Below are 21,412 nucleotides of genomic sequence, written 5' to 3'. Positions count from 1 at the left end.
CAAACAACACCACAGTACAAATTGGATCAGAGATGGCTCTGTCACCACAAATGATTCATCTGTTTCAATAGAAACTTTGAGTCATAGAGTCATAGAAGTTTATAGCATGGAAACAGACCCTTCAGCCCAACTTGTCCCTGCTGTCCTTTTTTTAAACCCCTAGGCTAGTCACAGTTGCCTGCATTCGGCCCATCTCCCTCGATGCCCTTTGTACCCACGTAACTATCTACATGCTTTTTAAAAGGCAGAATTGTTCCCACCTCTACTACTAGCTCTGGCAGCTTGTTCCAGACACTCACTGCCCTCTGTGTGGAAAAAATTGCCCCTCTGGACACTTTTGTATCTCTCCCCTCTCACCTTAAACTTATGCCCTCTAGGTTTAGACTCCCCTACCTTTGGGAAAAGATGTTGACTATTGAGCTGATCTGTGCCCGTCATTATTTTATAGATCACAATATGATCACCCCTCAGCCTCCTACGCTCCAGAGGAAAAACGTCCCAGTCTATCCAGCCTCTCCTTATAACTCAATCCATCAAGTCCCGGTTGCATCCTAGTAAATCTTTCTAGTTTAATAATATCCTTCCTATAATAGGGTGACCACAACTGTACACAGTATTCCAAGTGGTCTTGTACAACTTCAACAAGACGTCCCAACTCCTGTATTCAATGTTCTGACCGATGAAACCAAGCATGCTGAATGCCTTCTTCACCACTCTGTCCACCTGTGACTCCACTTTCAAGGATCTATGAACCTGTACCCCTAGATCTCTTTGTTCTGTAACTCTCTCCAACGCCCTACCATTAACTGAGTAAGTCCTGCCCTGGTTCAATCTACCAAAATGCATCACCTCACATTTATCTAAATTAAACTCCATCTGCCATTCGTCAGCTCACTGGCCCAATTGATCAAGATCCAGTTGCAATTGGAGATAACTTTCTTCACTGTCCACTATGCCACCAATCTTGGTGTCATCTGCAAACTTATCAACCATTCCCCCTATATTCTCATCCAAATCATTAATATAAATGACAAATGACAGTGAACCCAGCACTGATCCCTGAAGCACACCGCTGGTCACAGGCCTCCAGTTTGAAAAACAACCCTCTACAGCCACCCTCTGGCTTCTGTCATCAGGCCAATTTTGATTCCATTTAGTTAACTCACCCTGGATCCGTGAGATTTACGTTCCAACAATTTACCCACCACAGATGTGAGGCTCACTGGCCGGTAGTTCCCAGGCTTTTCCCTGCAGCCCTTTTTAAACAAAGGCACAACAGTTTCCACTCTCCAATCTTCAGGCACCCCACCCATGTTTATCAATAATTCAAATATCTCGCTCGGGGACCCGCAATTTTTGCCCTAGCCTCCCACAATGTCCTGCGATACACTCCATCAGGTCCTCCAGGGATTTATCTACCTTGATGTGCTTTAAGACTTCCAGCACTCCTTCTCTGTAATATGTATACTTCTCAAGATATTAATTTCCCCAAGTTTCCTAACATCTATGATTTTCTCAACTGTAAATACTGTTGAGAAATAGTCATTTAGGATCTCACTCATCTCTTGTGGGTCCACACATAGATGACCTTGTTGATCCTTAAGAGGCCCTACTCTCTCCCTTTTGCCCTTTATGTATTTGTAGAAGTTCTTTGGATTCTCCTTTGTCTTATCTGCCAAAACAATTTTGTGTCCCCTTTTCTCCCTCCTGATTTCTCTCTTAACTCTACTCCTACACTCCCTGTATTTTTCAAGGATTCACTTGATCCCAGCTGCCTATGCATGATATCTGCCTCCTTCTCCTTCTTGACCAGGGCCTCAATATCCCGAGTCATCCAGGGTTGCCTACTTCTGCCCAGTCTTGTCCTTCACTCTTAGAGGAATGTGTTTACTCTGAACCCCGGTTAACACACCTTTGAAAGTGTATCACTTATCAGACACCCCTTAGCCTTCCCCCAGACTCCCCCAGTTAACTTGTTCTGCACTCAATTCATAGGACAGTCGTCTTGCCCTGGCTTCAATGATCTCTGGGACCCAACTTGGTCTGCTTCCAAAATTCCTTATAGAGTAACACAGTGGTTGGCACTGTTGCCTCGCAGTGCTAGGGAACGGAGTTCAGTTCTCAGCTTGAGTCACTGTCTGTGTGGAGTTTGCTGTACGGTTCTATATTCTAAATGGCCTCCTTCTGCAATGTAGATTCTATGAAGTTGGATTGTTTATCTCAAAGTTTCTTTCCACTTTTGATGAATTTTGGTTCCTTTTCTGACAACTTGACTTTATCTCCACCTTCCTCGCCAAATTCAGAGCTACCAGGTTCAACCTGGTTCCTGTGGGAGCAATCCTGTTAACTAATGGTTAATGGGTTGAAATTGTAACTTCATGAAGCCAAGCAGCTGTGATCATTGTTCTTGTTTACCTGAACACTTAATGGGTCGAAATTTAATCTCATTAGGTCAAGCTTTGTTCCTTTTCTCGGTGTGGTGTTACTCCATTTGTAACCACATCTTGTTTGCTCAGTTCTCTGTAAATCTCGTTATGATTTTGTGACTATGTGTCACATGCCCATCGCCTGATCCAATTGTCAAACAGAATTTATCCAGATATGTATAAATACTGAATATGTATTTGCCCTTTGCTCATCTCATGCTGGCAGTTAGAGTCTCAATAATCTTGCTGTCAGTAGGATAACCAATCCTTGTACAAGTAAATGTTATTGCTTGGATTTACAGGAATGTGTCTGTGTGGTCCTTAAAGAACTCAGTTGAACCATCTTTGACATTCCCAAGTATTGATCCATCAGCAGCTTGGCTGGAGATATTTGAGTGGTTGTATGTGGGGTTGTTCTATAAGCTAACAGGAACCAGACTATTTTGGTTTCTAGTGATGCAGGTTACTGTTTCTCCAGACCAGCCTTGGAAGTCTGCACTGTACACTTGGCAGTCATTGGAAGTGTGGTGATGTGATACTGTTCAGATATGCTTTATTCATTAGATGCCATGTACTTCTGGAATTTGGCCCTTGTGAATGCCATTCCATTGTCTGAGACGAGTACTTCTGGTACGCTGTGGGTGGAGAAACATTGATGCAGTTTATCAACTATAGCCTAAGAAGTTGTGGACTTCATTTTGAATACCTCCATCCATTTTGAATGGGTGTCCACTAACAAAAGGGACATTTTGCCCAAAATTGGGCCAATGTAAACAATGTGAACTCTCACCCATGGCCAACCTGACCATTCTCAAGGGGGCTGGAGTAGGTAATTTCTGCTGTCGCTGCCACTGGTCACATTATTATACAATCTTTTCTACATCAGTATTGATGTGAAGCCAGCAGATAGAGCTTCTCATTAACACTTTCATCATTGTTGTGCCTGGATTGGCATGATGTAATTCCTCAGGCAGTAACTCTCTCAGTGTGTGAGGACAACCACCCCTGCTCCTCAAAGGCTGACACCAGCCTCACAACCAAGCTCAGGTCTCCGGAGATGTTAAAGCTTCATTTCCTCTGAAGTTCTCTCATTCTGCCATCCACACAGTATCATATATTTAATCTTCAATAACAGTGGGTGTCTATTAGTCCAGTGCTTAATTTCATAGGATAGAATCCTGCAGTGCAGAAGGAGGCCATTTGGCCCATCAAATCTGTACCGACCACAATCCCAGTCAGGCCTTATTCCCACATATTCACCCTGCTAATCCCTCTGACACTCGAGTCAACTTAACATAGCCAATCAGCCTAACCTGCTCATCTTTGTACTAAGAGATGAAGCAGGAGGAAACCCATGCAGACACAGGGAGAATACGCCCTGGGCGGGGAATCAAACCCAGGTGCTGTGAGGCAGCAGTACCAACCATTGTGCCACTCTGCTGCCCAAATTGTTTTTAAGTTTATTTTTTAGTGTCACAAATAGGCTTACATTAGCACTGCAATGAAGTTACTGTGAAAATCCCCTAATCACAAAACTCCGGTGCCTGTCCGGGTTACGCCGAGGGAGAATTTTTAGAATGGCCAATGCATTTAACCAGCAGATCTTTTGGACTGCAGGAGGAAACTGAAGCAACCAGAAGGATACCCATGGGGAGAATGTGTAAACTCCACACACTGACCCAAACCGGGAATTGAACTCGGGTCCCTGGTAATGTGAGGCAGCAGCGCTAACCACTGTTAATAAAATTCCATCTAAATTCTGCTATTGAATATTTTAAATGCTGCTAGAAGATTCTAGATTTTATTAATTAATTTATCTTTCTAAGTGCCACAGTGGGATTTGATCCCATGTTCCCAGAATATTATCCTGGCCTCTTGATCGCTGGTCCAGTAGACTACAGTAATTCATCCCCGACATTAGTAAATTCAGATGTGTTTTTAACGACAATTAGTCGTTAGTAAACTTCTAATTGCAAATTTTTAAAATTTGAATTTAAATTGCACCACCTGTTGTGGCAGGATTTGAACCAGGATCCCCAGAAAATTACTTTAGATTTCTGGATTCTAGAGACAGTACCACAACACCAACACCTCCATTCATTGAGTCCAGAAAGTTTAAGGCCATTACAATCTCTTGCAGCATTAGAAGGGCTGGCCAGCTTTCTGGTGGTAACAGAAGGTGGTTTAAAGTGTCTGTGTTAGCTAGTGAACCCCTGGCTAATGTTCAAAGGTTTATTAATAAGCTGACACAGTGCCCATCTCTGTATACTGGCAGAAACAATTGGAATCACCCTGTTCTGCTCGAAAAGCCCTGTTCATGTCTTATAGTCCGTGATGGTCACAGAATGTCTCCATAAATGTATTAACGAAACTTCTTAATGCTGAAGAAAGCAGCTGGGTCTTTTTCTATCTGGGAGTATCCTTTTTCCACATCTGATACGGTTATTGATACATATCCGATGGGTCTCTGGGAGCCGCCACTGTGTGGGTAACACAGCCCAACTCCATGTGGTGATGCATCGCATGTAAGTACTATCTTCCCAGAGCTGTCAAAATACACGAATAAACAGGCTTACTTGGTTAAAAGCCTCTTTTTGTGATATTTTCCAACATCATCCCTGGTGTTTCTTTAACAGCACATGTAATGGTGTTAGGAACGTTGATAGATTTGGGAGGAACCGTCTGAAATAGTTAACCATCTACTGTCAGGATGGATTTGATTTTAGGGGTGGCATGGTGGAACAGTCTTCAGCACTACTGCCTCACAGTGACAGGGATCCGAGTTCAATTTCGGTCTCAGATCCCTGTCTGTGTGGAGTTTGCACATTCTCCCCGTGTCTGTGTGGGTCGCCTCTGGGTGCTCCGGTTTCCTCCCCTATGGATTAGGTTGACTGGCCATGCTAAATTGCCCCTTAGTGTCAAGGGTTAGCAGAGTAAATAAGTGGGGTTATGGGGATAAGGCCTAGATGGGATTGTGGTCGGTGTACACTCAATGGGCCGAATGGCCTCCTTCTGCACTAGGGATTCTACGATTCATCTGAAAGGAGGATCTGAGTTTGGAGGTGTTCCTCGGGGCTGGTGCCTCTGTAACCACATTCACTTTGTCTTCCGTTGGGGGTAGTCCTTGAGCATTGACCTGGCAACAAAGATAAGCCACCTCAGAAGGTGCACCTTTTCTCTTTTTAGGTGCACACCTGCCTTCTGGAATCTTTTCAAAATTGCTTCCAAATTGGCTGAACGTTCCTCTTTGATGGATCCTGTTATTAAATTGTTGTCCAAATAAACAACATGTTAGTAAAGACATACAAAGACCACCTAAAATGATGGACAATATTTTAGAAGGAACGCGTCTGAAGATGCAATTGGGGTCCTTCCTAGGATTAGGAAGTTATTACAGCAAATTTGGTCCTATCTTAGTGACATTATTGAAGCCATTGCATAATTTACTCTGTGTGAAACAGTTATGAGACTGGACAACAGGCTGTAAGAAAACATACACAGATGTCAAAGATACTTTGCAGAAATCTGAAGTTCATTTGAATCTGAAGCTACTGCTTGCTTTGCAACACTTCACAGTTGTTTCATATATCATGACCAATAGCTTTTGTTCCACTGGAATGTTGTACATAACCAAAGAGGAATAGGTGTCCATCTGATCAACTTTCTAACTGACTGTACGTAATGATGAATGGTGCATAGAATGAATCTAGAGTATTATTGATCCTATGTATAATCTCATAGTCATTTCCTGTCATGATCACTGAAGTAAATGGGGAATACTGTGTACAGTTCTGGTCACCCTATTATAGAAAGGATATTATTAAACTAGAAAGAGTGTAGAAAAGATTTACTAGGATGCTACTGGGACTTGATGGATTGAGTTAGAAGCAGAGGTTGAATAGACTGGGACTTTTTCCTCTGGAGTGTAGGAGGCTGAGGGGTGATCTTATAGAGGTCTATAAAATAATGAGGGGCACAGATGAGGATTGTTCAAACTTAAAACCACCTAAAATGGACCTTTCTTTGCTAGAAGAACAATAAAGCTCCCCATTCGTACTCACCATGTAAATTCCAGAGATTTAAATGTTTTTGCTCCCACAGGATTTTAATGTATTTACCATAGGTTAAATCGTGTCAACTGTGTGTCCTCTGCTTAAGCAAACTGATACAGTAACTCCCTGCTCACCCATGAGACCTTTATTTGCTTGTGTCTAACCACACGTAATTCTTATGGAGATTATGATAAGGTCCCCCATGCAAGACTTCTTGAGAAGGTGAGAGGGCATGGGATCCAAGGGCCTTTGGCCTTGTGGATCCAGAACTGGCTTGCCTGCAGAAGGCAGAGAGTGGTTGTGGATGGGGCTTTTTCTGAATGGAGGTCAGTCACCAGCGGAGTGCCTCAAGGATCTGTTCTGGGACCCTTGTTGTTTGTCATTTTCATAAATGACCTGGATGAGGAAGTGGAGGGATGGGTAAGTAAGTTCGCTGATGACACGAAGGTCGGTGGTGTTGTGGATGATCTGGAAGGATGGCAAAAGTTGCAGCAGGACATAGATAGGATGCAGGACTGGGCGGAGAAGTGGCAGATGGACTTCAACGCGGATAAATGTGTAGTCGTCCATTTTGGCAGAACCAACGGGATGAACGAGTACACTATCAAGGGCAGAAGTCTGAGTAGTGTTGAGGAGCAGAAGGATCTTGGGGTCCGGGTCCACAGGACTCTTAAATCGGCCTCGCAGGTGGAGGAGGTGGTCAAGAAGGCGTATGGTGTACTGGCCTTCATTAATCGAGGGATTGAGTTTAGGAGTCGGGAGGTAATGCTGGAACTTTATAAGACCCTTGTCAGGCCTCATTTGGAGTATTGTGCGCAGTTCTGGTCGCCTCACTATAGGAAAGATGTAGAAGCTATTGAGAGGGTGCAGAGGAGATTTACAAGGATGTTGCCTGGACTGGGAGGCATGCCTTATGAAGTTAGGTTGAGGGAGCTGGGACTCTTTTCCCTGGAGAGACGAAGGTTGAGAGGCGACCTGATAGAAGTTTACAAAATGTTGAGAGGAATAGATAGGGTGGACTCTCAGAGGCTATTTCCCCGGTTTGAAATGGTTGCTACGAGAGGACACAGATTTAAGGTGCGGGGAGGGAGGTTCAGAAGTGATGTTAGGGGTAAGTTTTTCACTCAGAGGGTGGTGAGTGAATGGAATCGGCTGCCGTCAGTGGTGGTGGAGGCGAACTCGCTGGGGTCTTTTAAAAGACTTCTGGATGAGTATATGGGGTTTAATGAGATTGAGGGTTATAGATAGGTCTGTAGGTTGGTAGGTGATGTGATCGGCGCAACTTGTGGGCCGAAGGGCCTGTTTGTGCTGTAGTGTTCTATGTTCTATGTTCTATTAGTCAATATCTTTTTCCAGAGCTAGGGGAGTCTAAAGCTAAAGGCTGTTTAAGGTGAGAAGGGAGAGATACAAGATATCCAGAAGGGTAACTGTTTAACACACAGGGTGGTGAGTGTCTGGAACAAGCTGCCAGAGGCAGTAGTAGAGGTGTCTTTTAAATTTGTCTTTTAAAAAGCATTTAGACAGTTACATGGGTAAGATGGGTATAGAGGGATATGGGCCAAATGTAGGCAACTGGCATTAGATTAGGAGTTTAAAAAAAGGGTGGCATGGACAAATTGGGCCAAAGGCTTAATTTGCATGTTGTAACCTCTCCGACTCAATGGATGTTAAATATTTAAGTGGTTTCATGATTGCTTTAAGAGCAGGTTGCATGATTTGATGATGATGTCATTGGGTTGCTTCACACATTGGGGTGTCTTAGTTTAATTTTCTACAATGTAAAGGCAGCAAATCCCACAATAAATCTGTTGTTATTTGGAATCTTGGTGCACAAAACACAATTCTATTTGTTTAAGACCCACAACCTCCAAAATAATGAAGACATTACACACAGGAACTAGCGAACAGGCCTACACTATATGAAGAATTAGCTCACGTGGGATAAATTATACCATTTAATCCGGGTGGGTTGTTCTCCTCCTGTAGGCTGGGCTGACGGGACCTATATAAAAGAAATAGTGAAAATCACAATTAATCACCCAAGATATTTGCAATTGCAAACTTAAGATCAATTTCGGGAAATGTTTAGAGACAATGATCATAGAATCCCTACAGTGCAGAGGGAATCCCTAACAGTGCAGAGGGAATCCCTATAGTGCATTTGGCCCATCAAAACTGCATTGCCTCTTTCATATGGCTTACCCCCTCCCCTATTCCCATAACCCCATGTATTTACCCAACAATCTACACACCTTCGGATACTAAGGGACAATTTAGCATGGCCTATCCACCCAACCTGCACATCTTTGGACTGTGGGAGGAAACTGGAGCATCCTGAGGAAACCCACCCATTCTCTGGGAGAACGTGCAAACTCCACACAGACAGTGACCCGAGCCGGGAATCAAACCCTGGACCCTGGTGCTTTGAGGCAGCGATGCTAACCACCGTAGTAAATTAATTAGAATTTGGAAAAATCTAGGTTTAATAATTAAAAGCAACACAGCTTTGTTAAAAAATGTTAGTCATTAGTGTCATTATGGCAAAGAAAGTTATTCAGCCCTTCAAGGCCTAGAGTTTGATTAATTAGATTTTATTTCTTGATGAAGTAATGGAAAGAATTAATGAGAACAACGTGATTAATTGACTTTTAAAAAACATCAACAAATTATAATATTAGCAAATGAAAAGTTTATGGAATTAAAGAGATACTGGTAAAATTGGAGAAAGAACATGAAGCAGAAAGTTGACATGAATCCAAAAGTGAATGTTACTGTGGCTGGAAATTTGTAATAAGAACCAGCGGGTCAGGCAGCTTCTGTCAAGAAAAGAAGTTAATGTTTCAGGTCGTGACTCTTCCAGAGTTTCTTTTTCAGATTGGAGCAAAGGACACGTTACCCTGGGTCAGTGTTCGGGCCAATGCTTTTTTGGATTATATATTAGTGATCTGAAATGGATATAAAGGGTGGAATTTCAAAATGCCTGGATGACACAAAACTGGGAAGTGCAGCAAGCATTGAGGAAGATAGTAATACACTTCAGAAGGATATAGGCTGGTGAATATTCTGGGGACCTGGGTTCAAATCCCAGCACGGCAGATTGTGATATTTGAATTCAATAAAAAATTCTGGAATTAAAAGTCTAATGCTGATGATATAAACCCGCCTGGTTCACAAAAGGGAATTAAATCTGGTGTATTTACTGGGTTTGGCCTACATTTGACTCCAGAGCCACAGCAATGTGATTGACTAATTATTGCCCTCAAGGATGGGCAACAAATGTTGGCCCAGCCAGTGACACTCACATCCCATGAATGAATAAAAAAATTCAACACAGATTTAACAAGTGTGAAATAATTTGCATAGTCAGAATGAAGAGAGGTGATGATAGTATTCTCAAGAGTTCATTAATGAGATGTCACCATTGCTGACTGGGCGCATCCCTAATCACCCTTCAGAAGGTGGTGAGGAGCTGCCTTCTTGAACCGCTGCAGTCCGAGGTGAAGGTACACCCACAGTGCTGTTAGAGAGGCAATTCCAGGATGTTGATCCAGTGACAGTGAAGGAACGGTGATATATTTCCAAGTCGGAATGGTGATTAAATGGGAGGGGAACCTCCAGGTCGTGGTGTTCCCAAGTATCTGCTGATCTTGTTCTTCGAGATGATAGTGGTCATGTGTTTGGAAGGTGCTACCTTGAACTGACTGGCAGAAAGAATAGGAAGAGGCAACATAGACTTTATGGCACAGGTTCTAGAATGTGTGCAGAGTCAATGTGCACAGATTGTTGACAGTGACAGGACATACTGGGAGAAAACTTCACATAGCATGTGGGATCTTTAGCTTCATAAATCAAGGTCGCCGAGTACAAAATTAGGGAAGTCTGACTGAACCTTTATTTTATTTACTCTGTTGAGGTTCAGAGCTAGTTCAGTTTCTGTCATCACACATTGGAAAGGAAGTGAGTGTCTTGAGAGAATACAGATGGAGACTTACCAGAATGGAACCAGGGATGAGAGATTTTAGTTACAAGGTTGGATTGGAAAATCTGGAATGTTCTCCTTAGAGCAAAGGAGACTAATAGGATACTTGATTGGGATCTACAACACAGTGAGGAACAGAGAGAAACTATTACCATTAGCCAATGGTATGAAGACAAAGAGACGTAGAGTTAAAGTTTTGAGAAGAGATACGAGGAGGATGTCAGACAGAAGTTCTACAGTGAGTGGTAAAGAATTAAAACTCACTACCCACATGGGTGCAGGAAACAGAGATAATTAATGATTTGAAAAGAAACTTGAATTAACATTTCCAGGGTTAGAGGGATAGAGCAGGAAAATCAGACTGACTAAGTTGCTCTGCAGGAAGTGGTTTGCATTGGCTGGTCAATGTGACTCTGACTCTAATAGAACTGTTCAAAAGAATGAGAACTTTGATGGAGCAAATAAGGAAAAGCAGTTTTCATAATCTGGAAGGAAACAGATTTAAAGTGATTATTTAGATTAGAGTAAGAAGGGCTAATAGGGGTCAGGAACAACCATTGGCCAGCAGGATTTTATAAAATCCCAAGGCTACGTATAAAGAGTAAGAGGTTGCCAGGGAAAAAGTTATCCTTGAGGACAGGGGAGGGAATCTATATGTGGAGCCAGAGGAAATAGGTGAAGTATTAACGAGTACTTTGTGTCAGTATTCACCAAAGAGAAGGTCTTGGTGGATGATGAATCTGGGAAAGGATGTGTAGATAGTTTGGGTCATGGTGAGATCAAAAAGAAGAAAGTATTGGAGTTCATGAGAAACAGTAAAGTCGACAAGTCCCCAGGGCCTGATGGGACATACCCCAGAATGCTGAGAGAGGCAAAGGAGGAAATTACTGGGGCCTTGAGACAGATCTTTGTATCCTCACTGTCTACAGGGGAGATCCCAGAGGATTGGAGAATAGCCAATGTTGTTTCTTTGTTTAAGAAGGGTCGCAAGAATAATCCAGGTAATTACAGGCCGGTGATCCTTACGTCAGTGGTTGGGAAATTATTGGAGAGGATTATTGGAAACTGTTCTCTGGAGCTGTGATTTCGACGAGTGGCTGCCTTTTGGTGAGTGTGCTGCATTGTAATTACTGCATTTTGACTTAATTCTAGTTCGGGAGGGTTTTTGTTTATTTTGGTGCTCCGTAGCGGGTGATAGGCGCGGGGGCTGCTGGGAAGGGAGCACGGGAGTATAAAAAGGCGGCCAAGGTAGATAGCGGGCAGCGGAGTGAGGCGGGAAGCAGAGTGAGAGGTAAAAGGGCTTAAGCTCACTGGGCTTGGGCGAGCGCAGGCTCGGTAACAGGAATTAATAGGACACTTTAAAAGGGGGCAAACATAATGGCAGGGTCTAGGATTACACGGGTTCACTGTGTTCGTTGTCATATGTGGACATTTCTGGAGACAGCACATCTCCCGAAAGCCCACATATGCGGGAAATGTCTAGAGGTGCAGCGATTAAGGGCCCGGGTGAGGCAGCTGGAACTGAGGCTGGAGGATATGTTTTTAGTTAGGGAAAATGAGGAAATAATGGATAGGGACAGTAACACTGAGCAGATACCAGGACCTAGGAGGAGAGATGGATGGGTTACAGTTAGGAAGAGCGAAAAGAAAAGGAGTCATGGCACTAGGACCGCCCCGGAGGAATTACCCCGGAATATCAAGGGTGGGGTGACAGCTGGGGTAGAGAAGGCAAGGGAGGGAGATCAGAATACCTCAGAGGAAGGGAAGAGTGCAGGGTGTGAGATAGTGGTGGGGGATGGGAAAGTCAAAGGGATTGACAGGCGGTTCTGTGGGCAAAAGCGGGACTCCAGGATGGTAGTCTGCCTCCCTGGAGCAGGGGTACAGGATGGTTCAGAAAGGGTAGAGGGAATTTTGAAGGGTGGAGGGACTGAGTCTGATGTGATAGTGCACGTAGGAGAGAAGGATGTAGGAACAAAGTGCAGGGGGGACATACGTAGGCAGTTCAGGGAGTTGGGGGCTAGGCTGAAATGTAGGGCCTCCAGGGTGGCGTTCTCTGGGCTGCTGCCGGTGCCTGGGGCTAGCAGGGCTAGAAATAATGAGATACTCCAACTAAATGCGTGGTTGAAGGATTGGTGTAGGGCAGAGGGTTTTAGATTCGTAGACCACTGGGAAGTCTTTATGAAAGAGGGGCAAATATACAAGAGGGATGGGAAGGGCATGCATATCTTAGCTGGAAGGTTAGCTGGAGTGTTTCGGCAGGGTTTAAACTAATATGGAGGGGGGGTGGGGAGGTGGACAGAACCGGGATTGGGGATAGGGTAAGCCCGGAGGGTAGGAAGAAGGATCGGATTGTTTCTGAGGGTCTTCGGTGCGTGTGTTTCAATGCTAGGAGTGTGACTGGCAAAACAGATGAACTGAAGGCATTAATGTTCGAAAGGAAGTTGGAAGTGGTGGCGGTGACAGAGACTTGGTTAAAGAAAGGGCAGGACTGGCAGTTGAATGTTCCTGGGTATAAGTGCTTCAGGCGTGATAGGGGTGGGTCGCTGAGAGGTGGGGGAGTGGCGTTGTTAGTTAAGGATTGCATCATAGCAGTGCAGAGGGAGGGAGGTATAGAGGATATAGGAATCGAGTCGCTATGGGTGGAGTTGAGGAATAGGAAGGGAGATGTTACTATGTTGGGTGTGTACTACAGACCGCCCAACAGCCCGAGGGCTGTGGAAGAAGGGATAAGCAGGGACATTCTAGATAAGTGCAGGAAGAATAGGGTGGTGGTAGTGGGAGATTTTAATCTCCCCGGGGTAGATTGGAAGGTGCCGAGATCAGAGGGTGCTGACGGGGAGGAATTTGTACAGTGTGTAATGGAAGGATCCCTGGAGCAGTATGTGGATAGCCCAACCAGAGAGGGGGCTATACTGGACTTGGTTCTGGGGAATGAGCCTGGGCAGGTGGTTGACATTGAAGTAGGAGAGCATGTGGCTAACAGTGACCACAACTCTGTCTGGTTTAAGATATTAATGGATAAAGATGAAGCCTGTCCTAAGGGGAGGGTGTTAAACTGGGGGAGGGCTAGATACAACCGGATTAGGCAGGATCTTAAAGATACGGACTGGGGTAAGCTGCTTGATGGCAGGTCGACGCTGGGTATGTGGGAGTCTCTCAAGGGAAAACTAAAATCTTTGCAGGAAAGACACGTGCCGGTCAAGAGGAAGGATGGGAAGGGTAGGATTAGAGAGCCGTGGGTAACTAGGGATATTGAGGACCTGGTCAGGAGGAAGAGGGAGGCGTACATTAGATCTAGGCATTTGAGGACAGAGATAGCGTTAGAAGAATACAGAGAATGTAGGAGAGAACTTAAAAGGGGCATCAGAAAGGCAAAAAGGGGCCACGAAATGGCTTTGGCGGGTAGGATTAAGGAAAATCCTAAGGCATTTTACTCCTATGTTAGAAACAAAAGGATGGTTAGAGGGAAGATTGGTCCTCTCAGGGACAGAGGAGGGGAACTATGCTTGGAGCCTGGGGGAATGGGGGAGATCTTGAATGAATACTTTGCGTCGGTATTCACGCAGGAGAGGGGCCTGATGTCTGGTGCTGTGCTTGAGGAGTTTGAGGATCCATTGAGGGAAATAGTCATCACGAGGGAAGAGGTGTTGGGACTTTTAGACAGTATAAAGACGGATAAATCTCCGGGGCCTGATGGCATCTATCCCAGGCTGTTAAGGGAGGTGAGGGATGAAATTGCTGGGCCTCTGATGCAAATCTTTGTCTCTTCTTTGGACACAGGTGAGGTCCCAGAGGATTGGCGGATTGCAAATGTAGTACCGTTGTTTAAAAAGAGTCAGAGGGATAACCCAGGGAATTATAGGCCGGTGAGCTTGACTTCAGTTATAGGCAAGCTAATGGAGAGGATCCTCAAGGATAGGATGTATGAACATCTGGAGCGCTGCAATCTGATCAGGGATACGCAGCATGGCTTCGTTACAGGGAGGTCGTGCCTTACGAATCTAGTGGAATTTTTTGAAGAGGTGACAAAAACGGTTGACGAAGGACAAGCCGTTGATGTCGTCTATATGGATTTCAGTAAGGCGTTTGACAAGGTCCCTCATGGTAGGCTGATAGAAAAGGTGAAGGCTTATGGGATACAAGGCCAGGTATGTAGATGGGTGGAGAACTGGCTTGGGAAGAGGAGACAGCGGGTAGTAGTGGAAGGCTCCTTTTCCAATTGGAGGTCTGTCACCAGTGGTGTGCCGCAGGGCTCGGTACTAGGACCTCTTCTATTTGTGGTATATATTAATGACTTGGAAGAGGGGGTAGGTGGTGTGATCAGCAAATTTGCTGATGACACTAAGATGGTTGGATTGGCGGGTACTGAGGAGCAGTGCCTGGCAATGCAACAGGACATAGACAGGCTGGTAGATTGGGCAGATAGATGGCAAATGGAATTTAATCCGGAGAAATGCGAGGTGATGCACTTTGGCCGGAATAATGTGGAGGGGAGTTATACGATAAAAGGTAGAACTATCCGGAGTATAGATACGCAGAGAGACCTGGGGGTGCAGGTGCACAAGTCCCTGAAGGTGTCGGTGCAGGTGCAGAATGTGATGAGGAAAGCGTATGGTATGTTAGCCTTCATAGGAAGGGGTATAGAATATAAGAGTAGGAGTCTGATGTTGCAGTTGTATAGAACGTTGGTTAGGCCTCACTTGGAGTACTGCGTCCAGTTCTGGTCGCCGTACTACCGGAAGGATGTAGAGATCCTGGAGAGAGTGCAGAGGAGATTTACCAGGATGCTGCCTGGTATGGAAGGGCTGTCTTACGAGGAAAGATTGAACGAACTTGGGCTGTTTTCCCTTGAGAGACGTCGGCTGAGGGGGGATCTAATAGAGGTTTATAAGATTATGAAGGGGATAGATAGAGTAAATGGTGGTAAGCTTTTTCCGCTATTAGAAATGGATAGAACGAGGGGTCACGGGCTTAGGGTGAGGGGGGCTAGGTATAAGACAAATATTAGAGGGCAGTTTTTCACGCAAAGGGTAGTGGGGGTGTGGAATGCACTGCCGAGTAAGGTGGTGGAAGCAGGCACGCTAGGGTTGTTTAAGAGTCACTTAGACAGCCACATGAGCGGGCTACATATAGGGGGATATAGCAGGCCTTACTAAACATTGTAGGCTTGGGATTACGTTTTTGCCTCAGGGATGTTACAGTCTTTGCCTGTTTAATAATGAATTTTTTGTCTCCACAGGCATTTAAGTCCACCTTGTTGACCAGCAAGGGGCATGCATGTGGCAGGTTGTAGTGGGCTGCTCTTGGACGTTGCTTCGGGAGTTGTCTATTGCTTCATGTCGTTAGTGTGCTTAAACTGGACCATCTCGAGAGCAACATGACAGCTCAGAGACTATCTCTGTTGCTGTGCGGACACATGGATTTGGGCCTGTGTCTGTGGGAGTTTGCACGTTCTCCCCGTGGTTGCGTGGGTTTCCTCCGGGTGCTCCGGTTTCCTCCCGCATCCCAAAGATGCGCTTTTAGGCTGATTGATTGGGTAACAAATTGTCCCTATATTGGACCTCCCTGATCCTCGCACATTAGGCGTAGACTAAAATCATGAATAGGTCACTGAGACAATGGGACGGCGGCGCGGGCTCGTTGGGCCGAAGGGCCTGTTTCCCGTGCTGTGTTGTTCTTTGTTGTTGTTCTTTGAAACAGAATTTACTCCTATTTGGAAATAAGTAGATGTATTAGCAAGAGACAACATGGTTTTGTGAAGGGAAGGTCGTGTCTCACGAACTTGATTGCGTTTTTCGAGGAAGTGACGAAGATGATTGATCTACATGGACTTTCATAAGGCCTTTGACAAGGTCCCTCATGACAGACTGGTGCAGAAGGTGAAGTTACATGGGATCAGATATGAGCTGGCAAGATGAATACAGAACTGGCAGTGGAAGGGTGTGTTTCTGAATGGAGGGCTGTGACAAGCGGCATTCCTCAGGGATCAGTGCTGTTTGTAATGTATATTGGAGGAAACTGTAACTGGTTTGATTAGTAAGTTTGTGGACGACACAAAGGTTGGTGGATATGTGGATACTGATGAGGCCCATCAAAGGATCAGCAGGATACAGAACGGTTGGAGACTTGGGCAGAAAGATGGCAGATGGTCTTTAATCTGACAAATGTGAGATGATACATTTTGGAAGGACTAATACAAAATGGGAAATACACAGTAAATGGCAGAACCCTTAACAGTATTGATAGGCAGAGGGATCTGGGTGTACAGGTACACAGGTCACTGAAAGTGGCAACGCAGGTGGAGAAGGTAGTCAAGAAGGCATACGGCATTGAGTTTAAAAATTGGCAAGTCATTGATGCCACAGGTGGATAGGGTCATAAAGGGTGCTTTTGGTACATTGGTCTTTATAAATCGGAATATCGAGTATAAAAGTTGGAGTGTTATGGTAAGGTTATATAAGGCATTGGTGAGGCTGAATTTAGAGTATTGTGCACAGTTTTGGTCACCTAGTTACAGGAAGGATGTAAATAAGGTTGAAAGAGTGCAGAGAAGGTTCACAAGGATGTTGCCGGGACTTGAGAAGCGGAGTTACAGAGAGAGATTGAATAGGTTAGGACTTTATTCCCTGGAGCGTAGAAGAATGAGGGGAGATTTGATAGAGGTGTATAAGATTTTGATGGGTATAGATAGAGTGAATGCAAGCAGACTTTTTCCACTGAGGCTAGGGGAGAAAAAAACCAGAGGGCATGGGTTAAGGGTGAAAGGAGAAAAATTTAAAGGGAATATTAGGGGGGCTTCTTCACACAGAGAGTGGAGGGAGAGTGGAATGAGCTGCTGGATAAAGTGGTAAATATGGGGTCACTTTTAACATTTAAGAAAAACTTGGACGGGTTCATGGATGAGAGGGGTGTGGAGGGATATGGTTCAAGTGCAGGTCAGTGGGACTAGGCAAAAAATGGTTCAGTACAGACAAGAAGGGCCAAAAGGCCTGTGTCTGAGCTGTAATTTTCGATGGTTCTTTGGTTCTATATTGCAGCTTTATAGAATCTTAGCTCGGCAGCACTTGGAATATAGTGTTCAATTCTGGTCACCGCACTATTAGAAAGTTGTGGAGGCTTTGAAGAGGGTACAGGAAAGATTTACCAGGATGTTGCCTGGTTTGGAGGGCATTAGCTAAGAGGAGAGGTTAGAGAAACTTGGTTTGTTCTCATTGAAATGAGAGGAGTCGAGGGGAGACCTGATAGAAGTCTATAGGATTATGAGAGGCACGGACAGAGTGGATAGTCAGAAGCTTTTTCCCAGGATGGAAGAGTCAATTACAGGGGGGCACAGGTATAAGGTGTGTGGGGCAAGGTTTAAAGAAAATGTATGAGGCAAGTTTTTTACACAGAGAGCACTGGGTATCTGGAACTCGTTGCTGGGAGAGGTGGTGGAAGCCAATACGATAGTGAGTTTTAAGAGGCGTCTGGACAAATACATGAATAAGATGGGAATAGAGAGATGTTGTCCATTGAAGGGTAAAAGGTTTCAGTTCAGTTGGACAGCTTGGTTGCTTCAGGCTTGGAGGGCTCAAGGCCTGTTCCTGTGCTGCAATTTTCTTTGTTCTTTAAAAAACAAAGGGGTATTGAGAATTTATTTACTTATTTTTTTGTGTGGTCTGGAATATTGTGCCTGAAAGGATGATGGGAGCTCATCCCTCAGTTGTATAAATAGAAAAATAGAAAAATGCAACAAAGAGCCATTCAACTCAATGTCCAACACATGTGCCCCAGGGCAGGCTGATACAGAATGTAAAGTCACCTGGGATCTGTGGTGAGCTGGTAAGATGGATACAGAACGGGCTTGGTCATAGAAGACAGAGAGTAGCGCCAGAAAGATGTTCTTCGGACTGGAGATCCGTGACCAGTGATATTCCACGGGGATGAGTGGTGGGACCCATGTTGCAGATAACATATATATAAATGATCTAGAGGGGACTGTAGATGGTTTGATTTGTAAGTTTGCGGATAACACAAAGATTGGGGGAGCTGTGGATAGTGAGGAGGATTGTGGGGGGATACAGCAGGCTATAGGTAGGCTGGGGACATGGGCAGAGAAATGGCAGATGGAATTTAATCCAGAAAAATGTGAGGTGATGCATTTTGGAAGGTCTAACGCAGGAGGGAAGTATATAGTAAATGGTAGAACCCTTAGAAGCATTAACATACAGAGGGAACTAGGCATGCAGGTTTACAGTTCCTGGAAAGAGGCAATATAAGTGTGGCATGTTTATCTTCATTGGTCAGTGTATAGAATATAAAAATTAGCAAGTCATGTTGCAGCTGTACAGAACTTTAGTTAGACTACTTTGGAATATTGTGTACAGTTTTGGTCACCTCACCACCAGAAGGATGTGGAGGCTTTGGAGAAGATGTTTTCAGGTTTTAAGGCTATTAGCTATGAGGAGAGATTGGACAAACTTAGTTTGTTTTTACATTGGAGGTTGAGGGGCTACGTAGATGGATAGATGGAGTCTTTTTCCCAGGATAGAAATGTCAATTACTAGAGGACATAGGTTTAAGGCAAAAGGGGGAAAGTTTAAAGGAGATGTGAGAGGCAGGTTTTTTACACAGACAGAGTTAAGGGCCTGGAATGCGCTGCCAGAGGAAGGGACTATCCACTCTGTCCATGTCACTCATAATCTTGTAGACTTCTATCAGGTCTCCCCTCAACCTCCGTCGTTCCAGTGAGAACAAACTGAGTTTATCCATCCTCTTCTCATAGCTCATACCCTCCAGACCAGGCAATATCCCAGTAAACCTCTTCTGTACCCTCTCCAAAGCATTCACATCCTTCTGGTGGTGTGGTGACCAGAATTGTACACAATATTCTAAATGAGCCTAACTAAGGTTCTACACAGCTGCAGCATGACCTGCCAATTTTTATACTCAATGCCCCGATCGATGAAGACAAGCATACTGTATGCCTTCTTGACTACTTTATCCACCTGCATAGCCACTCCCAGTGATTGGTGGTCATGTACACTTAGATCTCTCTGCCTGTCAATTATCCTAAGGGTTCTACCATTTACTGCAAAATTCCTACATGCATTAGACCTTCCAAAATGCATTACCTCACATTTGCCCGGATTAAACTCCATCTGCCATTTCTCCACCCAAGTCTCTTATTGGTCTACATCTTGCTGTATCCTCTGACAATCCTCTTCACTAGCTGCAACTCCAGCAATTTTTGTGTCATCTACAAACTTACCAATCAGACCAGCTATATTTTCCTCCCAGTCATTTATATAAACTACAAACAACAAAGGGCCCAGAACTGATCCCTGTGGAACACTGCGAGTCACAGCCTTCCATTCAGAAAAACCTCCCTCGATGGCTACACCTTGTCTTCTGTGGCCAAGCCGGTTCTGTATCCACTTTGCCAGCTCTCCTCTGATCCTGCGTAACTTCACCTTTCATACCAGTCTACTGTGAGGTACCTTGTTAAAGGTTTTATTTATTTACTTTAATGCTATTTAAGACACTCCTTTTTGACATCGATATGACCCAGATTATCTACACACCCAACCTTCAGCTCCTCATCCATCAAGTCCCTCTCTTCGGTGAATACTGAGGCAAAATAGTCATTTTGTATCTTGCCCATTTCCTCTGGTTTTGTGTATAGATTCCCTTCATTATCCTTCAGTGGACCAACCCTTTCCCCGGTTACTCTCTTCACATACGTATAAAATGCCTTAGAACTTTCCTTAATCCTGTTTGCCAACGATTCCTTTTAACCTTCCTAGCTCCTCCCTTAAGTTCCTTCTTATGTTCTTTATATTCCTTCAAAGGCTTCATCTGTCCTAAGCCTTTTAGATGTTACAAATCCTTCCTTTCTCTTTTTGACAAGGCTCATAATATCCCTTGTTATCCAGGGTTCCCGATACTTGCCACACGTATCCTTCATCCTAACAGTTACATGCCGGTCCTGAGTTCCAATCAATTGACATTTGAAAGACTCCCACATGTTGGATGTTAATTTCCCCTCAAACAGCCTCCCCCAATCTACACTCACCAGATCCTGCCTAAGACGACAGTCTTCCCCCAATTTAACACCTTCGCCCGAGGACCACTCTTATCCTTATCCACAATCACCTTAAAACTTACGGATTTATGATTATTGTTCCCAAAATCCTCTCCTACAGAAATTTCAATCACCTGGCTGGGCTCATTTCCCAATACCAGCTCCAATACGGCTCCTTCCTGAGTTATTTACACACTGTTTCAAGAAACCCTCCTGATGCTGCTTACTAATTCTGCCCCACCCGAGCCGCTCGCAGTAAGTGAGTCCCAATCGATATCGGGAAAGTTAAAATCCCCACCACAACAACCTTGTTGTTTTTGCATCTTTCCAAAATCTGTCTGTATATCTGCTCCTCTATCTCCCACTGGCTGTTGGGTGGCCTGTAATAAACCCCCAACATTGTGACTGCACCCTGCTTGTTCCTGAGCTCTACACACACTGCCTCGCTGCCTGAACCCTCCAAAGTGTTCTCTAGCAGAACAGCTGTGATGTTCTCCTTAACCAGCCATACAACTCCCCCATCCCTTTTACATCCCCCTTTATCCTGCCTGAAACATCTAAATCCTGGAATGTTTAGTTGCCAATCTTTTCCTCTTTCAACCAAGTCTCTGTAATAGCAACAACATCATACTAATATAAATACTAATCTAAGCTCTAAGGCCATCTGTCTTACCTGTTACACTCCTGGCGTTGAAACAAATGCACTAAGACCACCAGTCCCGCTGTGTTCAACAGCTATTCCCTGCCTGCTCTTCCTCTTCATCTTACTGCCCTTACTCTGTAGCTCTCCCTCAGTTTTAATTCCCTCTGACCTACTGCTCTGCTTTCCATTCCTCTGCCGCACTAGTTTAAACCCTCCCGAGTGACTCTAGCAAATCTACCCGCTGGGATA

The 21,412-nt window shown here is 44.6% G+C and overlaps 1 protein-coding gene across 1 annotated transcript in view; it reads right to left on the bottom strand.

The window, feature by feature from the left end:
* Window positions 1-21,412, bottom strand: part of tespa1 (thymocyte expressed, positive selection associated 1) — a 71,865-nt gene that overhangs the window by 33,434 nt on the left and 17,019 nt on the right. Inside the window, exon 4 of the mRNA XM_080214704.1 lies at window positions 8,431-8,480. Within this exon, the coding sequence (XP_080070830.1) occupies window positions 8,431-8,480 (50 nt within the window). The remainder of the gene's footprint in view (window positions 1-8,430; window positions 8,481-21,412) is intronic.

The sequence above is a fragment of the Carcharhinus amblyrhynchos genome, chromosome 29 (assembly GCF_965287045.1).
Source record: "Carcharhinus amblyrhynchos chromosome 29, sCarAmb.v2.hapA, whole genome shotgun sequence".
Taxonomy (NCBI): domain Eukaryota; kingdom Metazoa; phylum Chordata; class Chondrichthyes; order Carcharhiniformes; family Carcharhinidae; genus Carcharhinus; species Carcharhinus amblyrhynchos.
This window is presented reverse-complemented; position numbering and strand designations above follow the sequence as displayed.